The 21017-nt window shown below is 37.7% G+C and overlaps 2 protein-coding genes across 3 annotated transcripts in view; both read right to left on the bottom strand.

The window, feature by feature from the left end:
* Positions 1 to 21017, bottom strand: part of tspan4a (tetraspanin 4a) — a 235394-nt gene that overhangs the window by 60096 nt on the left and 154281 nt on the right. The gene's annotated exons all lie outside the window — the stretch shown is intronic.
* The window catches only part of LOC105923883, a 5587-nt gene continuing 4100 nt past the window's right edge, over positions 19531 to 21017 (bottom strand). The window contains exons 7-10 of the mRNA XM_036136004.1: positions 20799 to 21017; positions 20519 to 20690; positions 20211 to 20338; positions 19531 to 19877 (exon numbers count right to left, since the gene is read on the bottom strand). The exon at positions 20799 to 21017 is cut by the window's right edge and continues 114 nt beyond it. Of these exons, the coding sequence (XP_035991897.1) occupies positions 19557 to 19877; positions 20211 to 20338; positions 20519 to 20690; positions 20799 to 21017 (840 nt within the window). The 3' untranslated portion in view covers positions 19531 to 19556. The remainder of the gene's footprint in view (positions 19878 to 20210; positions 20339 to 20518; positions 20691 to 20798) is intronic.

Raw genomic sequence — 21017 nt, forward strand, 5'->3', positions numbered from 1 at the left:
GATGTTCCTGGAAGACGCAAGATACAGTATTCAACCAAGCTGTCATTTCAATGTCAATGAGCCTTATCACTGCTGAAGCACAATAAATTGTGTTGTCCTCGTGACTCTGGGTTATGAGCTGTATTCAGTCCTGTGGTCACTAGGAATGTGTTATTGTCAGTATTTTCTATCCTGATTTGCAAGTGATAGAGAGATGATTACGTAATGCTTGATATCAGCAGGAGTGGCTCATCTATGATGGGTGACTAGCATGTATTATCAGGGATTGGTGAGCAGAGAATTTGAAACAGTATAGGTCATACTGACCACATGGCAGGACTGCTACATCGTCACGATCACACTGGCTGGCAGTGCTCCGTGTAATTATTTGTAACACTCATCTGATGTGGCAGCAATGTGATTATCATCTCTTCCCTGCTCTGGCTAAAACAACAAGAAACTGGCCCAACCTACTGTAATGAACAATTCAGTGTCCCCAAACCATTAATGGGGTCCTCTGTATGCAAAATGGAATCCAAACACACACACGCTCACACACCTCCAAATTGTCCATAGCCTGGTTGCAAAGAGATCCAATCAAATTAACTTTTTCAGTGAACAAAATATATCTGTAACACTGTCCAACATTATGCAATAAACACAAAATAGCTCAGAATAACTTCTCTCTTCTAAGATTTTGGATATTGAGTGCATGTGTCCATCTAACTACAACTGCTATGATATTCTTAAACAGCATTGCACCATGTTAAACTTATTGTGCAGGATGGCACAAGGTGTGCTGTGATTCTCTCTGCTAATAGACAGATGAAAATATTAATCATGTTTCCTCATTAAGCAAAAACTGGTGGAGATACAGAAACCTAAATTAGCAGTGCTGTCAAAACGATACCTATATGTCCATTTCCTCTGCTTTTTTGACACACTTCTGTTTTAACACTCCAACTGTTCAAGATTGAGACATGGTATCTCATTTTGTTTTGTCCTTAGGCAGAGAGAGAAGACGACAGGCAAAAGTCTGAGAGCAGGGAGCTTGCATGACAGGAAAAGCTATAATGTTGGCTGACATGATGCAGAAGAGGAAGGTGGACACACAGTTCAGGAGACTAAGTGAAAAGATCCTGAGGAGAGAGGCTTAGCAGCAGAGTTCAAGCTGTTCTGCCATGGTGTAGATGGGAAGAGAAATGACTTAGGCGTTATCTTGAAGGAGGAGTTTGTCAGGATTGTTCTGGAGGTAAGAAGAGTGCCAGATAGGGTGATGTGTCTGAAGCCTGAAACTGAAGGCTTGATGTTCGGTGTTGTTAGTGGTCATGTCCCACAGGAGGGGAATGAGTTAGAGCAGAATGAGAAATTCTGGGGTGAGTTAGATGAAGTGATGCAGAATATCCCCAGAGATGAGAGAGTGGTAATTGGCGCAGCTTGCAATGGACATGTTTGAGCAGAGGTGATGAGGGAAGTGATGGGCAAGTTTGGTATCCAGAGCAGGAATGCAGAAGGACCGGTTGGTGGAAGAATTTGCAAAAAGGATAGAAATGGCTGTAGCAAATACAGCAAATACTGTAGCAAAGAAGAGGCAGGCGACTTACAAGAACAGAGGTAGGAGCACACAGCTGGATTACATCTTGACAGTATAACCTGAAGGAACTCAGTGACTACAAAGTAGTGGTTGGTGATAATGGCCAGACAGCACAGGACGGTGGTGTGTAAAATGACTCTGATGGTGAAGAAGATGAAGAGGACAAAGGCAGAGCTGAGGACAAACGGTGGAATCTGAAAAAAGAAGGAAGTTGTGTGGCTTTCAAGGAAGTCTTGTCTTTAGTGAGGCTTTGGGTTGCCAGGAGGGGCTTCCAGATGAATGGACAATTATGGTACAGCTAAGGCTACCAGGGAGACAGGTGGCTTGGTATATCTTTTGGAAGGAACATCAACAAAGAGACTTGATGGTGGAATGAGGAAGGACAGGGGTATATTCGAAGAAAGAGGTCAGCTATGAAGAAGCGGGACACTGTGAGGACTGAAGAGAGAGAGATAGAGCCCGCGAATACAGGGAGATGCAGCATAAAGCGAAGGTAGCAATAGCTAAGGCCAAACAAAAGGGACACAGTGACTTGTACGATAGGTTGGATGGCAAAGAAGGAGAGAAGATTTGTTCATGTTGACAAGGCAGAGAGACAAAGACAGGGATGGAAGGATGTTCAGCAGGTTAAGTTCATTAGGGGTTGAAAGCTTCAAAAATACATCAGGGAGACTCTATTTTTCAAAATACTCCCCTCCGGGGCTCGGGCAGCGGCATAAGTGCACCCTCCTACCTGATAGTGTGTGGCCTGCTACTGTAAAAAAGTTTGACTGCCCTGTGTATATCTATCCATTTTATTCAATTTCATTTTATTTTATTGTATTCTTATTTTGTCTGCACCATCAACACCAAGTCAAATTCCTTGTATGTGCAAACCTACTTGGCGATTAAACTTGATTCTGATTCTGATTCCGGGATGGAAATGGACCGACTGGTGCAACAAGTGTGATAGCAAGATGGAATAAGCATGTCACAGATGAATGAGGAAAATGATAAAGGACAAAGAGTAGAAAAATCAACCGTTGTGGGTCAGGAAGTAAGAAAGGCATCAAAACGGATGAAAAGTGGAAAGGCAGTTGTTTCTGGTGATATACCCGTGGAGGTATGGATGTGTTTAGGTGACACAGCAGTAGACTTTTTCAATAGGCTGTTCAATTAGCACTTAGGGAGTGAGAAACTGCCCAGAAAATGGGAAAGAAGTGTGCTGGTACCATTTTTTTCAAGAACAAAGAAGATTTGCAAATTTCTGGCAACTACAGAGGAACACAACTGATAATTCACAACAAAGTTATGGGAAAGTGTGGTCAGAAGAGATCATGTTATGTTTTCATGTTAGGAAAAAGCACTACAGATGCAGTATGTGCTTTGATGATGTTGATGGAGAAGTACAGAGAAGGTCAGCGGGAGCTAGGCTGTGTTTTTGTAAACTAAACATTTGACAGGATGCCCTGAGAGGAGCTGTGGTACTGCATGAGGAAGCCTGGAGAAGCGGAGGATAATGTTAGAGCGTTGCAGGACATGCATGAGAGCTGTAGGACAGTGGTGAGGTGTGCTGTAGGTGTGACAGACGGGTTCAAGGTGGAAGTGGGAATGCATGAAGGATCAGCGCTGTGCCCCATCTTATTTACTGTGGCAACGGACTGTAAAATACAGCAGACATTTTTAGTTTTTTTGCTAACTTTAAAATAAAACTCAGCATAAAGCTAATCATTTTTTAAAGTTTAACTGAGCCCCTTTCTGAGTCCTCACAAAACTGATAAAGCAGATTACTGATAAAGTAGGGGTTAAAAAGAATACACTTCTTCAGATTATCAATCTAACATTTCACTCTAAACATTGTAGTTCTAAAAGTCCATTACAATTAATATATACATGGTGACAGCTTGCCCCACTCAGACAAAAGGGTTCAGTTTTGTTTCACAAGAAACGCATTAAGGTGAAAAAACAGAGCAATGCAATCTGGCAGAACAGGTCTAGTATTTTATCCAACGTTTATAAAATATGCTGGAACCCTGAAAGGTTCAGCTCTCATGCTCTCATGAACAAGCAATGATCCTTACAATAACTGAGCTCAATAATTTAACACAAGATATACATATTGTCTCTCTTTTACAGAGACTGTATGACAATATTCACATTTCCATTTACCAACACATTTTGCAAATTGTAATTAAGAACATTTATTTGTTTAATGGACACACAGCAATTTCAAAAATACTTTTGCGATTGGATGAGGTGGAATTTTAGCCAAAACTGCAATGGAAAGAGTTTTTTTTCTTTTACATCACATGAGTCACGTGATCAACAACCAGATGTTACTACTGGTAAAATAGACGAAGAAGATGACAGGAAGTAGTAGCAGGATGATGGCGTGGCATGTTTGGATTCACGAGGAGACCGCATATTTTTTTTTTTACATTTAGGGTTTTCCCAACATACCGGATTCAAAACAGGAAAGAAATGCGAGCATTTACCAAAATCTTTAAGTGGCCATGAAGAAAAGCGGGGTTCCACAAGCCGTGGAAAATCTTATGTTCCAAATGGAAAACCCTGAAACAGAAATACGTGGCAGAGAAGAGAAAGCTCGGCAAAAGTGGCGCCGGTGGAAAAGATTAAATTTGTTTCAAATACTACCCTAATGGACGAGATGCTTGCGTGAATAAACTTATTTACATATGATTTTAATGATTTTATGATTGCATTTCTTATTTAATGGCAACACCGCAATTGCAAAAAAGTGTTTTATCGACAACATTTGTAATGGAAACGCAACTAGTAAAGCAAAGGTGTAATTTTGTGTCATTTATGTGAATTGATTTTGTGCAACATATACAAAACTCAGTTTGTTTGTAAGATTTGAGGAAAGGTCAAAATGAAGAGTTGTTGAGGAGGATTGAATGAGAATTTCCCTAAACAAAGCTCCACTGTCAATGTTATATATCAGCCAGTCTGGACCCTGATGCAATATGCAACAGACAGATATTGCCACAGAATTATAAAGACCTTACAAAAGTAAATAAGGACATGCCAAAAATTCTGCTCAGGAAGGAATTGTTGATGAAACTGAGCAGAGTGAAGAAACATGAAGGGAACAACGAGTGTCTGACACTGAACAGAGTCGGTTGAGATTATATATTGGTGCGCGATGCCTTGGCAGCAGTAACAAGATCAGGGAAGTTGTGGACGACTTTGAACTTTAGCACAAAGAAACTGGACGTGAATACATAAGAAAATCTCCTGCAATACATAAAGAAGTTTAGCAGAAACCCACTGAAATAGAACCAAAGGCAAAAAAGTCATGGAATACCACAGCATTTTTATAACTTCTTAAGACTATACGTTTGTTTCTATGTATTTAAATGTTTATAATGTATTCATTCTTTTTTGACTATCAGAAAAAGTAGTTTAGGAAAGGTTTCTTTATATCCTTATACTATCTAACCCAGCAGCACCATTTGTTTGAGGCTCATGCACGAGGTTACCGGAGCAAATCAGACCCAGAACTTAATGAATACTGAGGCCAGTTTGTAAAAAGAAACAGTGATCTCCTGCAATGTTCTAAAGGTTTATGTGAAGTCCATTTGTTAATCTCACAAATTTAAAGTTCATGCAAATGAACTAATCTAATCAAGTTAACAGTGACCATATTTTTATTTGTATTATCAATAATCCCAGTTTGTTTCAGATAATGACATATGTATGGTATAAATTCTCAAATAGCTTTTGATTTAACACCACTTTAAACAAACTTTTTTACATTTATAACTGCAGTGCATCTCAAATGACTAAAACCAGACTAAGTATATGAGTTTTTCTTTTACTAAGCTTACTTATTAAAAACAAAACAGACAAAATACAAACAAGAAATATATTTCAATATTTTCCTACAATTTAAATACAACAGGCACACAAAAAGAACCCTTAGGTTCTGCTTAGCTCTGTGAATTTGACTCATGGCTGTTCTACTGTATAACGGTATGTATCTATTTATTTATTATTATGTATTTATTATTATGTATTTATGAGATACATTCATGTGTCTTGACTCGCCAGGTAACTAATGATGCAGTCAGTTCACTAGTTGCTGTGCTGTTTGAGAAATCTGTAACTGAAGCCAGCCTACAGGGAAACTGTATGTAGTTTAAATACAGAATGAACACAATCCATTCACTTTAGATACGATTTCTCTATTTAATGCAATGTACATTTATATATCGATCTATCCAGATGGAGACATACAGTATGTAGTAGAAACTGTAACCTGTTGTAAATGTATGCCTAACTTTCCTATTTAGGGAAATGCCGTCTGCATTTCCCTAAAGAGGGGAAATGCAGACGGTTTTCCAACACTTTGTCTTACATTTTTTTCCACAGATGCTCACAGTGTTAGATATGTAGAATGGTGATAACTTCGTTTACCTAAAGTCAGATTTTTAATTTGCTGAAGAATACTACGTCTGAAAGTAGGATAGCAGTTAGCCTGCTCTGACCTCTGGTGCTTATTCGTACTTAGTAAATGTTTGTTCCCATGTCTATTAAACTAAGGAGATCACATGTTGCTTTAAATCCTGATGCAATGTTTTAGCGAGTATGGATAAAGGTAATTGTAAGAGGTAATCCCAAAAGCATTATTTGCTATAACCATGTCTTGGTACATTTGTTTTATTCTTTTTCTGCCTATTTTATCAAGACCAGTAAGGTTTCTGAAGGATTTGTAGATTTGTGAGCACTGTTCTGCAAAGCTCTTTAAGGTCTTTGCTTTACCCTTTGTCTAGCTCTGCTTTTTGTGAACCCCAAACTGGCTCTGTTTATAACAATACTCTCCCTACCTTTCCATGATAGTTGACAATAAAACATTTGTCTTTTCACTCTTTTCACGCACTCAGTATGATTGACTAACACTTTCCTTTTTCCTGCCTGAACTGTATAGCCATATTTACAAGAAAATGGTTTGTTGGAGACATGTTGTTTTGCAAATAGGGGCAGTAAGAATAGGATATTACACTGTTTAAATATATACTCAAAAATGTATACAGTGTTATTTTTGTGTTGTAAGGGTGAGACACAGAGGATCATAAAAGAGGTTTAAAGTAGATTTTAGTTTAAGATGTGAATTTTCCTTTGCCTTTTTTTTATTTACAAGGGTATCATGTCATTATGTCCTCTGTGTATTCCAGGCTTTTTCCTTGACAGTGGATTTGAGCATCGCTACTTCACAGGACTGGCATCAAGCAGGGCTGTCAGAGGCCCCTGAGGTCTTTTTGGCTGCCCCTGCATGAATGAATCACTTCATGTGGAAAGGATGAAAGTCTCAGTGACAACGCTGCAAGGCAAGAGAACAACTAGGTAACAAAACAATGGCAGTGTAAAACCCATGCTGTGTTTGACTCACCCGTGATCTTTTAAGATGTGCTCTCAAAAAAACAAACAAAAAAAAAAAACAGAAAAAAAAACCAACAACAACTGAAAACATATTTTAATGTTGTCTCAGGTTTAGCTGATTGTGAAATAAAATTGCAGGTGTTTAATTTAAACCGAGGACGTCTACTTTGCTGTGGATTTAGAAAGCTATGTACAACGTCTGTGTTGAATGAAAACCGAAGAGTTTTACCTGTCTGCAGATAACTGATATTTGTAGTCCAGACACGGCAAGAACCCAGTGGAAAAGTCATGTCTGAATTCATGACATTTCGCCTGCTTGTGATACTATTGTGCGAAGGTCAGAAAAATAACAGCAGACTTGTGTTAGCCATAGGCATCCAAAGCTTCCCTTTGGATTTTGCTCTTTTCTTGCATGCTGCTAAAATAAGAAAAGGTAAAAAAATAAATAAAAATAAACTGACACAACGGGAGTAGGCACAGGAGCTGCTAGCGTGATGTTTGTCCTGTCAATAAGTGAAGGTTATGAACCAATGTGGGACTAATTCTACGAGCATCCGATTCATGCAAATGTTGGATAGTTTTACGTGATTAACCCACACAGAGTGGTTCCTACTTGTTAGGTTTTTATGAAAATACATATTTGAAGGGTGTGGAATGAATTCAGCCACCCTGAAAACCACCTTTAGACCTATAGAGGTGGAAACTTTTGCACATTCTCTTCAGCCAAATCCCTCTGGCTGAGATGAATTAGATGGGGAATGTCTGTGAAGATCAACTCTTTCCACTGGTTCTCACTGGGTTTGGTTAACATGACGTTTTTTTTTAATCAAAACCATTTTATTGGAACTCTGGCTGTCTATTTAGGGTCCTTATCCTGACAGAAGGTGAACCACCACCCCAGACTCAAGATATTTGCACCGCTGAAAGCATTTCTTTCTGGTTTGCCCTGGGTTTAGCTCCTACCATCTCCCCCTGCAGGATAAAACCATCCCACAGCGTGATGATGCCATAATCATGTTCTACCAGGGTTCACGGTGACATCAGGGTTGAGTTTGCCGCCTTACAAAGTTCAGTTTGGGTCTCATCTTCTACATGTTTGCTTTATTGTTATACAGGAAACTTTTTATGTCTAAGCTGTGGATCTCTGCAACTTTTTCTACTTCTCTGATTCTTGCTATGATTAACAAATGAATAACTTTTCATCTAATTAGTGAATGGAATACATCTGTGTAAAAAGAAATTTGTCCCCAGCAAGTTATTCTAGGTGCTCAGCCATGTCATAGTAGGTGTGCGGTGTGCAGTTGAGCCATAATTTGTTCATTTTTTCATGTTTCACACATCTCCAAAACCTCTGTCCTGACCTGTTTGCTGAATTCCTTTAAGATGCTGGCTCTTCACTAATGTTCTCAAGCAAACCTCTGAGGCCTTCACAGAACAGGCGTTTTGTGCAAAGACTAAATTACAAACTGCTCAACTCTAGTTAAAAATAAAGTGACTTCTGATTGCCTTGCGAACTCACTTTATTTTCAGAGAAATCAGACAAAATAGTGTCGTATACAGACGTTGCCACACTTTTCAGTTTATTATTTCTCAATATGAGAACTGTGTATCTTCGGTACACTTTGCAATGATGTACAATTTGATGCCATCCTGACAGAATCTCAGTAAATTATATTAAAATGTTGGGTTGTAATGTGCCTTTTAGCATTGCATAACACTAATATAAAAATCTGAGATTAATTTAGTAAACTTGAGCCACACCATTGATTGAAGTTGAGCATAATTTTTGGATTTGTTTGGACCTTGTCCACCAGTACTCACACTACTTTTGGCTCAGGTTCTTAAACAGCCCCTAAATAAAGCATATGGCTCTTAAGTTACTAAATATGGATCTCTCTAAGCCTGTTAGCTTCTAACTTTCACAGTTTAAATAGGCAGAGCACGGCACATTTATTACTGGCTTTATTAACTGCTGCTGGTGGACATTACTCCATTTTTATTTTAAGTTTTCAAAATTGAAAATTATGTAAATGTCCAATCTCAGAAGGCAGCAAATTCTAGTAATAAAATGCTGCTTCATCCTGTGAGTTTGAGACAAGCCCATATTTTAACAAACATGGAAGAAAAAAACAAAGTTGGACTAGTTTTAAATCGTTTACAATTTATTTTCGGCATGTTCCAGGGTGTATAACTGAGCCCAATAAATTACACCCCAGAGTAAAGAGACATTGTTAAGTATGAGCACTGATACTCACCAGCACTTGGAAAACAAACAGACCCATCCCCTGTGGTGCTCTGAATATTTCCCATTATTCTGCTCTTAATAGGGAATTTAACTCTTCTGGGTTCGAGACAATAGAACCATTTTACGGCAATGGACAACATTCGGGTTTTATAATATACACAAAAGCTATCAAATCGGCTTCAGGAATTTCAAGCTGCTGCCTTGAATGGCTTATTATTATCAAAGAAGCTGCAGGAATTTACTGTAAACGGTAAAAACTCCCTTTGTAAGACAAAAGCCAAAGGATGGCAATAATGAAAGCAATCACAATATACCAATTAAATCAAGAGCAGAACAATTGAACAATTTCTTTCTTCATGAGAAATAATTAATGTTATTTTGTAATTTCCCACCCAGTGTGTTAAAACATATTTTTTGAATTTGTGCCATGCTAATTATTTAGGTCTACCTGACAAGACTTTTCTGACACATTTTCTTATGTGACAGACAGAAAAAAAGATTAGCATCAGGGTTTGTTTCATAGTTCACAAAACTCTGGATCTTTACGTTTGTGTCAAAAGACAAGAGGGTTGTGTTTTTGAAAATTATAACGATCATGGAATTAGCATTATAGACTGTAACAAAATTAATCTGGAGTATAAATGCTTTTCCTTTTTGAATTTTGCACTAAATAAATCACAATGAGATCTCGGAATGTCACAAAATTTAAGACTTCTGGTGCTTTTATTAAATAAATGAACTGATCAACTAATTGAAACAGTAATTCACTGTAAATCAACTATTGTCTATCTATTATGGATCTTTTCAAACGTGCTTCTGAATCAAAGAGTTACCAAGAGCTAAAAGGAAATAGATTTCATGGCCCGTTTCTGAATGCTAATGGTCTAATGCTAATAGTCAAGACCAGCTTTCTGACCACCAGACAGGCACCACAGAAGAAAGAATATTGGTCCTTAGTTAAGGTCTGATTCATTGCAATTTTAACTCTTGTAGGACCAGCCTGGATCACTGTGGACATGTGTTTCCAACATCTGTCTCTCAACTTGAATGATGGTTGAGTCTTGGTCCAACAGAGTCTGATCAGCCTGGAGTCTCTCCAATGCTGGCAGGCCATAACTGTTCCTTCTGGCACTGGCCATTGGATGGCTAAATGATCCCAGGTTTAGTTCACTTCATGACATATTTTGTAATTTGAAGAGGAGACGATAATTAAATAAACTTAAGTGGTTGTACTGAGCACATTTCCATATAATGAGGAGGAAAATATAGTCTTAAACCATGATCAAACAAACTTCACAGAACATAGTACAAGCATAGAATGTGGACAAACTGTATACTTAATGCAACTTAACAACAGAAAACGGGAGATAAACTAACTTCCTGGTCCCGCCTGAAAGTTAATCTACTGACATCCACTCTGCAGAGAAGTTAATTTCTGGTGTGGAAACGTCAGTCAGAGCAAAGTACGTCAATTCCTGAAAACCAGATGAGCCAAACAGGAAGTCAGACACAGGAAGTGTAAAGCAGATCTGGTATATTTCAAAATAAAGGGGGCGGGGCGGTCTGGATGCATAAATATGTCTGCATGGCACATTTTGCAATAGATGACGGAGCGTATGCGGCATGTAGTCAGTGTGAAGACAGCCTGAGGATTAGCTTATACGTACCTTCAAGGATGGTTAATAGGTATAAATATATATAATGTAAAGTTCTGTTTTTAACAATCGTTTGTTTTTTATATTTAGTTCTGATTTCATAGTGTTCACATGAGTTTAGTGGTAGTTCCAATTATTCCATGTTGAGAAGTTATTCCCCCTTAACAATTTGCATATTTTTTTGCACTTCTGCCTCATTTGTTAATTTCCCTCAGCTCCAAAGTCTTGCTCTCCTCACAGCTGCCATTCATTCTGTTGATTAGACTCGCCCGGTTCTGGTTCCAGTAATTATCTCCCTGGCATTTTCCCAGCCAGTTCTGGTTCCTGGCCATTTTTCCCCCATATCAAGGTTATTTTTTAAATGATCTTTGACTTGATAGACATGATTCTGCTGCTGTTATGTCTATGTTTGGATCCCCTACAACCAGACCATATCCATTAAAAACAACATATATCTCGATGGTAACTTTAATACCTTCTCATAATTGTATTGTATGTGTTGTTTATATATTTTACTTGAGTGTGAAGATGATAGCCAACAGCATATATGTTGCAGGAGTACATCCTTTACCTGTAGTGTTTTTTTTTTTTTTTACATATAGTTAATTTTTTAACTTCCATAATCCTATGCATGTTTGACTGTTTTCTTATTTTATTGAAATCGTGTGATGACCACATGTGTTTTGTGTTGATTTGCTGGGTAAAAACCAAACACAAATTTGCACATGTGGGGACAATAAAGTAATTATGTTGGACGTTTTCACCTTCAGTCATTAAAGTGGCGTGCGAGAAAAACCACTCTGTAGGTCAAAGTTTAAAGTGTGTGATTCATGAAAATAAATTATCATTCATAATTTTTCAGACTGTGTTAATTATTTCCCCATCAATGCCTCAAAGTGTAAACAGTTTAAAGAAAATCTGGATATGTTTGAGCAGGGGCAGTTCTAGACAGGGGCCAACAGGGGCCAATGCCCCAGTAAAAATGGTCCTGGCCCCTGTTATGGCCCCTGTACTAAAGACATAACATTAAATACACTTCTTCTTCTAATTATTTGCAATGGCAAAGAAACCATAACTGATTGGTCACTTTGACCAATTTTATTTTTTACCTATACAGTTTTACTCCAAGAAGAATTAAAAAATTAAGATGTTTCACGTTTAGCTTTATACACTGCAAAAAGGGAACTTAAAGTAAATACAATTTTCTTGAAACAAGTGTATTTTCCTTGATTTGAATAGCTAAGCAAGACTATTTGCCAATGGAATGAGTATTTTTACCCCTGAAATAAGATAATTAGATATGCTGCACTTAAAATAAGATGATGGAGATGAATTATTTTAAGATTTTAAGTGCAAAAATCTTGTTCCATTGGCAAATAGTCTTATTTACCTGCTCAAATCAAGGAAAAATACACAAACTTTAAAATTTTTTATTTACTTTGTGTTCCCTTTTTGCAGTGTAGCTGTATTGAGCTCGGGGCAAAGTTTTCATCTGCTTGATCAGGGGTCTAAAACCTGCAGTTCCAGAGCCACAAGTGGCTCACTTAATATTATTACACAGTTAAATATTGCCATTTTATTGTTTAATTTTTTTTGTTCTGTGCCCCTGTGAAAAAACACTGGCCCCACCTTGGCCCCCCTGGTAAATTTGGTCTAGAACCGCCACTGTGTTTGAGAAAGTGTAAGTTTGGGTAATTTATAGTAAGATGAGCCATGTTTAAAACACATAGGAAATCATTTTCCTATCTAGATGCTGTGCAAAAAGAGGGGTGATGTCATATGGTTGTCAATGGCTTCCTTAAAAATAAAAACTAGTGCGAATGCAAAAGGCTTTCTTATGTCATTTGTACTTGAAAATAGCCTCTAAAGCAAGGTAAGAACCCAAGACGTTCTCAGCTGTCCTCACTACATTGTCATTCAGTCTCCTTGCTGTAGGATGTGATGCCACTTTTCACGATGCCCTAAACGGTGCCCTACTAAATGTTGATGAGGACAGAGTTGGGGATTCACACTGGCTCCTGAGGATGTGGCTCATTGCTCAGTTTTGTTGGCCAGCTTTGGGTTCTTGAGACTTTAAGAAAGATCATCAAAGGGAGTAAAAACTGTCTTGAATGCTACAAAAAAAAAAAAAAAACTGTAACCCTTGGTTATTGCCTGTTTGTTTGTCTGTCTGTTTGCCTTCATTATGTGGCCAAATCTAAATTCCACCACAGTAACATGCGGTGACAATGAAGAATCTTTGAATCTAAACCTCCAAAAATGTATTGCTACCAACCTTCTTTTCAGCAGAACTGTTGAAATGCATTAGATAATGTTCAGCCACTGAACTCTTTTGACATTTATAAACAGCCAACATTAAATAAAGCTGCAAACTGAATATTTTTCCCCAAAGTGTAACTCTTTCAGTTTTTTTAAAAAAAATATTCTACTCATCAAATAAAATAAAATAAAATATGAAATCCTCCTATTTAAGGCATTATATTTCTGTTTTGTGTTAGTATGCGTGGTCTACTTTAGAGAAGATATTTCAGCGTGCTCTTTGCATGTTCCTCCAAGATTTGCTGCCTCCGAGGGTCTGAACTGAGAAGTGTTGGATCCTGGATCCCATCTGGCAAGTTTACAGACCTGTTTTTCCAACGCCGGCAGCACTTTCATTTTCTCTGGCTACCTAAACATTTATATTCAAAACAGCATGCGCTCTTTCTGTGAATCAGCTTGTGAATTTTGTATGCAGCCAAAACGTGTGTGTGTGTGTGTGTGTATACACTTGTAGTTGCAGCTGAGTGAGAACCCACTTTTCATATTTTACCAGCAAAGAGAGGAAATTCATTGAATGTGGAGACCCTGTCCTCATCCTCACTTTTTTGGGGTTAGGTTTAGGACTAAGGTATCAAATAGGTTTAGGGTTAAGCTATAAATAGGGTTCAAAATGAATGGAAGTCAGTGCAATGTATTCAGTAAGTATACAAAAGAAAGATGTGTGTGGATGTGTGTGTATACAACCCCTGGCAAAAAAATAAATATATATGAGCTCACTACACTGAGGATTTTCAGGCAGCTGCTTCCTAACATTTAAACCTTTTGGTTTTGTAGAACATACATCAAAAAATAATGATATTGAGATTAATGATGCATATTTTTTTCAGATCAAGCAAACGAAAGACAATCCTCAAAATAACTTCTTTATCGCACCTCCACTGGCAGTTTGAGCTCTGAGACATGGCCTTTGTTAATGAAACACAATGCTCTTCATGAATCAGGCTGAAAAAGCAGCTGGCACATGAGGTATGCATGATATAGCCTCAGAATTACCATTTCAATGGTAATTGAAAAATGTTAATTGATTTTTTTATGAATTTGTGCAATACACTTTTTAGTACAAATAGTCCATAGTCTGGACTGTTTGCTGTCCATGACACTGAATTGATCTGTCTTCCCTGAATTAACATTTTGGCATTGTTTTCTCAGTAGCAACATGCAATATAATTATAAAAAAAAACATATCTGGTACCAATACATAAAGATATGGGGTTGTGCAGCCTGATCTAGGATGAGTGGAAGACAATGAATGGCATGAGAAGTGAACACTTGTGCTTTTCCTCTAGAGGTGATGACAACCATCTGCTCTGCTCCTACCTCACGTGTAGTGACTGTGGAAGTGTGCTTGGATTCTTCAGGGAGTCATCTTTATATGTCACATTGGGATGGCAACAAACAAATGTTCCAGCATCATCTCCTTTACCAGTGTACATGTGAAACACATCCACAAAATCCCACTTTTATCTCATCAGCCACTGTCTATAAATACTCTGTAGCCCACTGGAACCATTTTTCTGTTTAGATGCCAGTAATGCTTTGCATTAATGTCTTCGTCACCTAAATCCCATGTTCCTCAACAGATTTCTTACAACTTGGTCACAAACATTGACTCCTTTTTCTACTTCTTGGTCTTTCACTTCTTTAGTGTTGCCCTTTTCTGTTTTCAAGGCACATTGCTGTGCTGAAACGTTGATGTTTTTGTTGATCTCAGCCCGATGCAACAGCCCGACCAGTTCTATAAAGACGATTAGGCACGTGCAGGTATTTTCCTTTTATTCACACCACAGGGTCTTTTTTTTAGATGTCGCTTTACTGCTCATTTGGTGCGGTTAAATTGAATAGTTTTCAAAATACCTGCCCTGACTGTGTGGGCAATTGTGAACAGCCAGAAAGCACACATTGTTCTCTTTTGACCTTGCAGACCCTTTCAAGACTACGTAATACAAAAGAAAAAAAAAAATAGGCCAAACTTCAGAAATTTGAACAGATAATACTGACATTGGTAATGAGGTGTGTGATTATGCTACTGATTCAAAGTAGTGCTTTTCAAAGCCAAGGGTTCTTGTTGTGGTGAGCTGGTGTCCTGCAGGGTTTTGTTCCATTACACTTTCTGTTCGACGAGAGTTAATGAGCCACAGCTGGTCTATTTCTAACTGACGCCTTCAGGGAGGAACATAAAGCTGCAGGACTCCGCCTCTGGAGGAAAAAGAACACAGCTATTTCTTTTCTTCTTTTGCAAAGTATATCTATGACTTTTACAGCCAAACAGCGGTCCACAGCTTTAAAATCAGTGGTACAATTAGTCATTTGGGACTTCACATTTACTATGTGTTTTAATATTTACATTTAAATAAGCTCTATATCTTAGGAGAGGTGGCTTTTAGTGGCCCATAAAGACAATATACAGATTGCACACATTATAAAAATTTATATTAGACTCCAGAAGCCTCCTTGCATAGACCACTGTTTTTTATGTTATGAGCTGTGTGGCAGGCAGTGTTGATGTCCCACTTTAGCTGAGATTGATGTTTGAGGAGAGCTTCAGAGTGAAAGATAATCAAAGTCCAGGTGCAACGATTGATTCCTTAGTGCTCGCCCTATGCTGTGATTTGCACACAGTGTAAAAACTACAGTGGCTTTGTGTATGTTGACAAATCAGTAAGATAGGTGAGTCAGTCATGTCCTGCACGTAGCCTAGAAGTGCGTCAAGAATCAATATCTTTTGGGTGTTCTCTGCTTTTAGCCTATATAGTGGAAAGCCTGAGAGGCGATAACTGTGTGCTTTTTCACACTTTCTTTGATTTTAGACCCAGAATGAGCCTTTTTCTCAGTGTGGCTGCTAGTCTGCTTCTTCTTTCATCACAATGATCTCATCTTTATGGCCAATTTCTGGACAGATTAGGTAATACAATCCCCCACATCACCTTTGTGCCCTTTGCCTTGCTCTGGTATCGACTGTCTCAACTTAATGGAGTAAAACATGACTTTAATTACCCATTACACCACTCAGTGTGATGTTTTCCTGAGCAGTTTAGAGCCCCCAATGACTCCTACTTTCACCTTATAGCATAGAATGTGTTTTAAATTGCCAGACATTTTGCTCTAATTTACCAAAAGACATTTATCCCTACACAGTATTTATGTCTTTTAAGTGAATAAATGTAGCTTTTTTAATAGCCTATGAAGAAATACGTTCCTATGAATTTCCTGCCAGATTTTACGGAGCTGCTTGTGATCAATTGAACAGCTCTGACTGGTAAATCGACATCAGACTTCAGTATTTGGCTCAACAGGGTTACAGATTTAAACATTTATTAAAGCTATAGTTGGTAATCCTGTTCAGAAACAGCTTTTGTAATACTGGGTAATATGATCCTTCCATCCTGAAAGTAGTAAATACATTATGCATCCATGCCCCTCAGACTGAAGGGCAAGGATTTGATGGAGTTTAGTTACTACTTTCATTCCCCTCTCTCCCTCAAGCGGTGTCGCCATATCTACACAGCAAATCCAACATGCTCAAATCAACACTGTCAGATTTGATTTTAACACTCTTGAAGTGTCTATATGGGTCCACACCAGAGAGAGTTAATTTGACTCTTTTTGGAGTGTTGGCACCGTAACTCATATTTAGTGTTAAATAATAAATCTTTCTGGAGTTGATCATTTAACACTTAATTACACCAACTAGGTGTTAGAATTGGAATATTAACACTCTCATGGAATGTTTTTTCTAACTACATAGGAGTTATTCTCTAATACCAAATGCTGAAGAATTTCATTTTCTGAACATATAAAAATCCCTTGGGAAAAATAAATAAATAAAGAAGCAATGTTTGTTTTTTTCAGAAAATATTTATTTCAAAAGTGCACCACAATTAGAAAATATTTTTCAAAACATGTAACAATGTGGAACAATATATATGTTCTCACTTTCATTAGAATATTGCCTATCAAAAGGTCTGACATAGGTGAGCTTGTCAATGCAAATAATAACATGCTCATTATTTGTTTCTTCAATACGGTATGCATGAAAGTGTTCATCAAAGTACAAGGTGTTGGCAGTACAGCCTATTATGAATGCCTGCTGTTCATGTATTATAATGTGGCAAATTTTATTAAACACAGGTAGATCATTGGACATTGCAGTACATATAAACAGTCCAACCTGGTATTCAGTGCCATAATTTCGTACCCAGTTTGTAGTTAAAATATTTGAGCATGAGTCCAGATTTAAGGTGTTAGACAGTAGATCTCCACCTTCCAGGCTATTGGCTGTTCTTGATTTTAAAGGACCATATTCAAATCTTTTGAAACAATAGTTTTCATAATAGAAGGCCAATTGACGCTGATGTCGCTTTACAAGAGATTTTGTAAGATTTTTAAAATTTTTGACAGACTTTTTAAAAAAACTATGTTTAGCCTCAAAACGCATACACCATATATAAATGAGAGGGCCAATTTTCTTTATACACCTTGGATAGTGAATCATTAGGTGGTGTTTCGGGATTAATTTTTTATCAGGGAACAAATTTTTAAACAAGTTATGATGGTCACAGATTAAATGTTTCAGGTAACATATCATGCCATCAGTAAGGACTGGGGACAACACAATATTAACAATCTGCAACAACAGGAGAACTAGGTTCCAGTGGTTATTGTCCCGCTCAACAACGTCACCAAAAATGAGTGGAATATGGCGGATGATGCATAATGACTGAATGGCATTTAAACCTAAGTGCTTGCTGTTATCCTCTATTTTTAACCCACTTGGTTTATTTTTTCGCTCGACAAAACCATAATTAAAACTCTGTATCCTGTCGAGTAGTGTACCAATGGAGATGTAGCCACTTTTGATCATGTACTGAAAGAACAATTTCAGCTCATACTGTACTACCCCTTCTAACAAATCATGCATAATATCTACTGCATAATTATCAGTGCTGTGAAAATATTCTAATGAATTGAGAACACAAGATCGCTTAACTCCATAAACAGAAAGGAGTGCAGGTTCTTCACTTAAAGCATTACAATGTTCAACATGAAGTTCTTTGGAGCGCAGAACAAGCCCAGGATTATCTTCGGTGAAAACCGACTGAATTTCTTCCTTGTTCGTCAAACAAAATCTACAGCAGTGTGTTGCACTAAATGATTCAACAAAACCTAATAAACCATTTAAAGCAAGGTTGTCTCCTGTTACTTGAATAACAGAACCAAACACAGGGTCTTCAGTAAATGGAAGCCTAATTCCTTCGGTTTCCAATATTTTTAAGTCATCAATCAGAGGCTTTAGTATTTCTTCAAACCCATATTTCTTTAAATCTTCTGTATGAAAAAGAGCAGCTAGGTGTACATTCATAAGCACAGAATTAACCTTTGGTGGGAGGTTTTTTAAAGTGAAATAAATACAGCCTAGTTTGTGGATCCCTTTCTTGGAACCCAATGGGTTAGCTGTTTCAAAATCGTCATAATACAACAAAATCTGTAAGGCGTGTTTCTTTTGTGAAAACAGAGGATGGTTTTGGAAATATGATCCATCATTAATGTCTTTGTATAAGCCAGTCTGGCTCTGTTTATCATGCAAAAAGGATTGTAAGATTTCCTTATTCTTGAAAATTGAATTTAAGGTCCCTAAAATGGGTATATACATGTATCTGTCGGTCACAGGTATTTGGCCATAAATGCCAGTAGTTCTATTTCTACGTGTATCCAATCTTACACCAAGTACAAACTCTTTAGGCTCAACTATTTCCCATTTTTCATCATAATATTTCTGTCTTTTTCTTTCAGTGTTAAATTTTGAAAAAGGGTTATCTAATTGGTTTAAACTGTGCTCAACTCTTTTGTAAACATCTGACTCCATACTATGAGGGGGAAATGTTTTAAGTGTTACTTCTCTTGCTTGACTCTGAACATCACTGACAACTTCCTCAACAGAACAAATTATTGTTTGAACAGCACTTTCAGAAAGACCGGAAGCTTGTAAGTGAGCAACAATAGATCCACACATTCCAACAAGTGACTTCTGTGTAGTAACAGTGGGAGTCTGTGATATAGATACAGAAGAAGATGGCTGGTCACTTAACAGTTCTTCTTGAGAATGAGTGTCTTTGACAACTGCCTGATGTGTCTCTACCTGTCTATCATAACTATGTACACTGTGAAGATGTTTTCTAAAGCCATTGTAAGTACAGAACGACGAAAAACATCCCTGTTCTCCACATTTTAAACGTAGATTTTTAGCTGGATATAAACCACGATAAAATTTTAAATGTTGACAAAGAGCTGAACAACTTTTGTGGTGCATTTTACAAACAAAACATAAGAACATTGTCAAAACGTATTTTAAACTCCCCTATAAGCTTGTGGATCTTGGGGCATTTTAACGCTCTCTCAGCAGACGTGCTCTCAGTTCCTTGACTCGTGGGCTTTCTTTTGCACTCCCAACATCAATGTTGTAGATTGTGGTTTGAATAAATGTGTAGAAACTGCAAAGAGCCTCATCATATGACAGGCTGAAGACAAAGTGTGCTTTGAATAGCCCATCAAAAGCAGCCACTGATGTTGGAGCATCACAGGGGATAGCCCTCTGATCCACAACAATGAAGAACCTCTGAATGTTCTTCTTTTGCTCACCAATGCAGAGAAGGAATGGTTGTCTGGTGTCCACTTTCTCCAGGAAAGTAGTAAGGCTGACTCCTTCCTGAAATTTAAATGGCATATATCAGTCAAAAGTAAAATGTTCTTTAAAACAGTTTGCTTGACATATGATGACTCATTATATTCCATCTATCCTCTTCTGCTTATCCTGGTTCAGGTCAAAATGTGAGGACTAACTTCCTTTTGAAAGCATAGACCTTAAAGATTTTGTCTCTCCCAATTATAAATACAGCATTATTTAATGTAAAATACACCAAAGGTGACTGTATTTATGTCATCATACATGTTTATATCTCATGGCATTTCATTTTTACAAACTAGTGTTGCATAAAGAAAAAACAAAAATCATTAGTTCCAATGTGTTAAGGGTGGATACCTTGACAAATCTTACGAGATGATTGGCTGCCTGTGCGGAGCTAATCTTTGCTGTTTTTTTGTGGCCTCTAGATGTGGGGGGCAGCAGATGCAGCAACAGCAGAAGAGCTGCAATGTCACTATCCCAGCCTTAAAGACAAAAAAGCACATTGGAGACAAAATTCAGTTAAACAGATACACTTTTTAAAGCTTATTCAAAAACCAAATATGCATAAATCACTTGAGACATATTTGCTTGCAGTTTACAGTACAGCAAGAGAAAAAGTGTAATATTATTATTTTGTATACTAAAACACTGCCCAAAATTACCAAAGACAGATGGAAGTTCCGGGTCAACAGAAGCTTGTAACTCGTCGACACAGGGACTTGATGAGAGACTTTGGCTTTCTGTAATGACTTTTTGCTTGAAGTATGACGGCCACTTGGAGAGAAATCTTCCAGAAACTTCCTCCCCAAACATCATTGAGAAATCCTGATCAATCTTTTAAAAAGAAAAAACAGACACCAAATGCTGCTTACTAACATGTTATTTGCACAATTTATACATTAGTGCCTAAATGCATCATAAAATATCCAGAAACACACTTACCAACATAGGTGTATCAAGAAATCTAGGGAAGACATCCAACACTGATGATGTTGCATCTGGGTCATGAACCAGCTTCTGTCGATATTCAAAGGTGGCTCTCATCTTCTCTTTAACCACAGCCTTATCTGTTGAGTGTCTGATAACAGACAGAGCCTCTCTGAGGTCCTCGCCCAAGAGCTGTTCACCAACTAGCAAAGATTCTCTTTGGGTTGTTGGACT

The sequence above is a fragment of the Fundulus heteroclitus genome, chromosome 4 (genome assembly GCF_011125445.2).
Source record: "Fundulus heteroclitus isolate FHET01 chromosome 4, MU-UCD_Fhet_4.1, whole genome shotgun sequence".
In the NCBI taxonomy this organism is placed as follows: Eukaryota; Metazoa; Chordata; class Actinopteri; order Cyprinodontiformes; family Fundulidae; genus Fundulus; species Fundulus heteroclitus.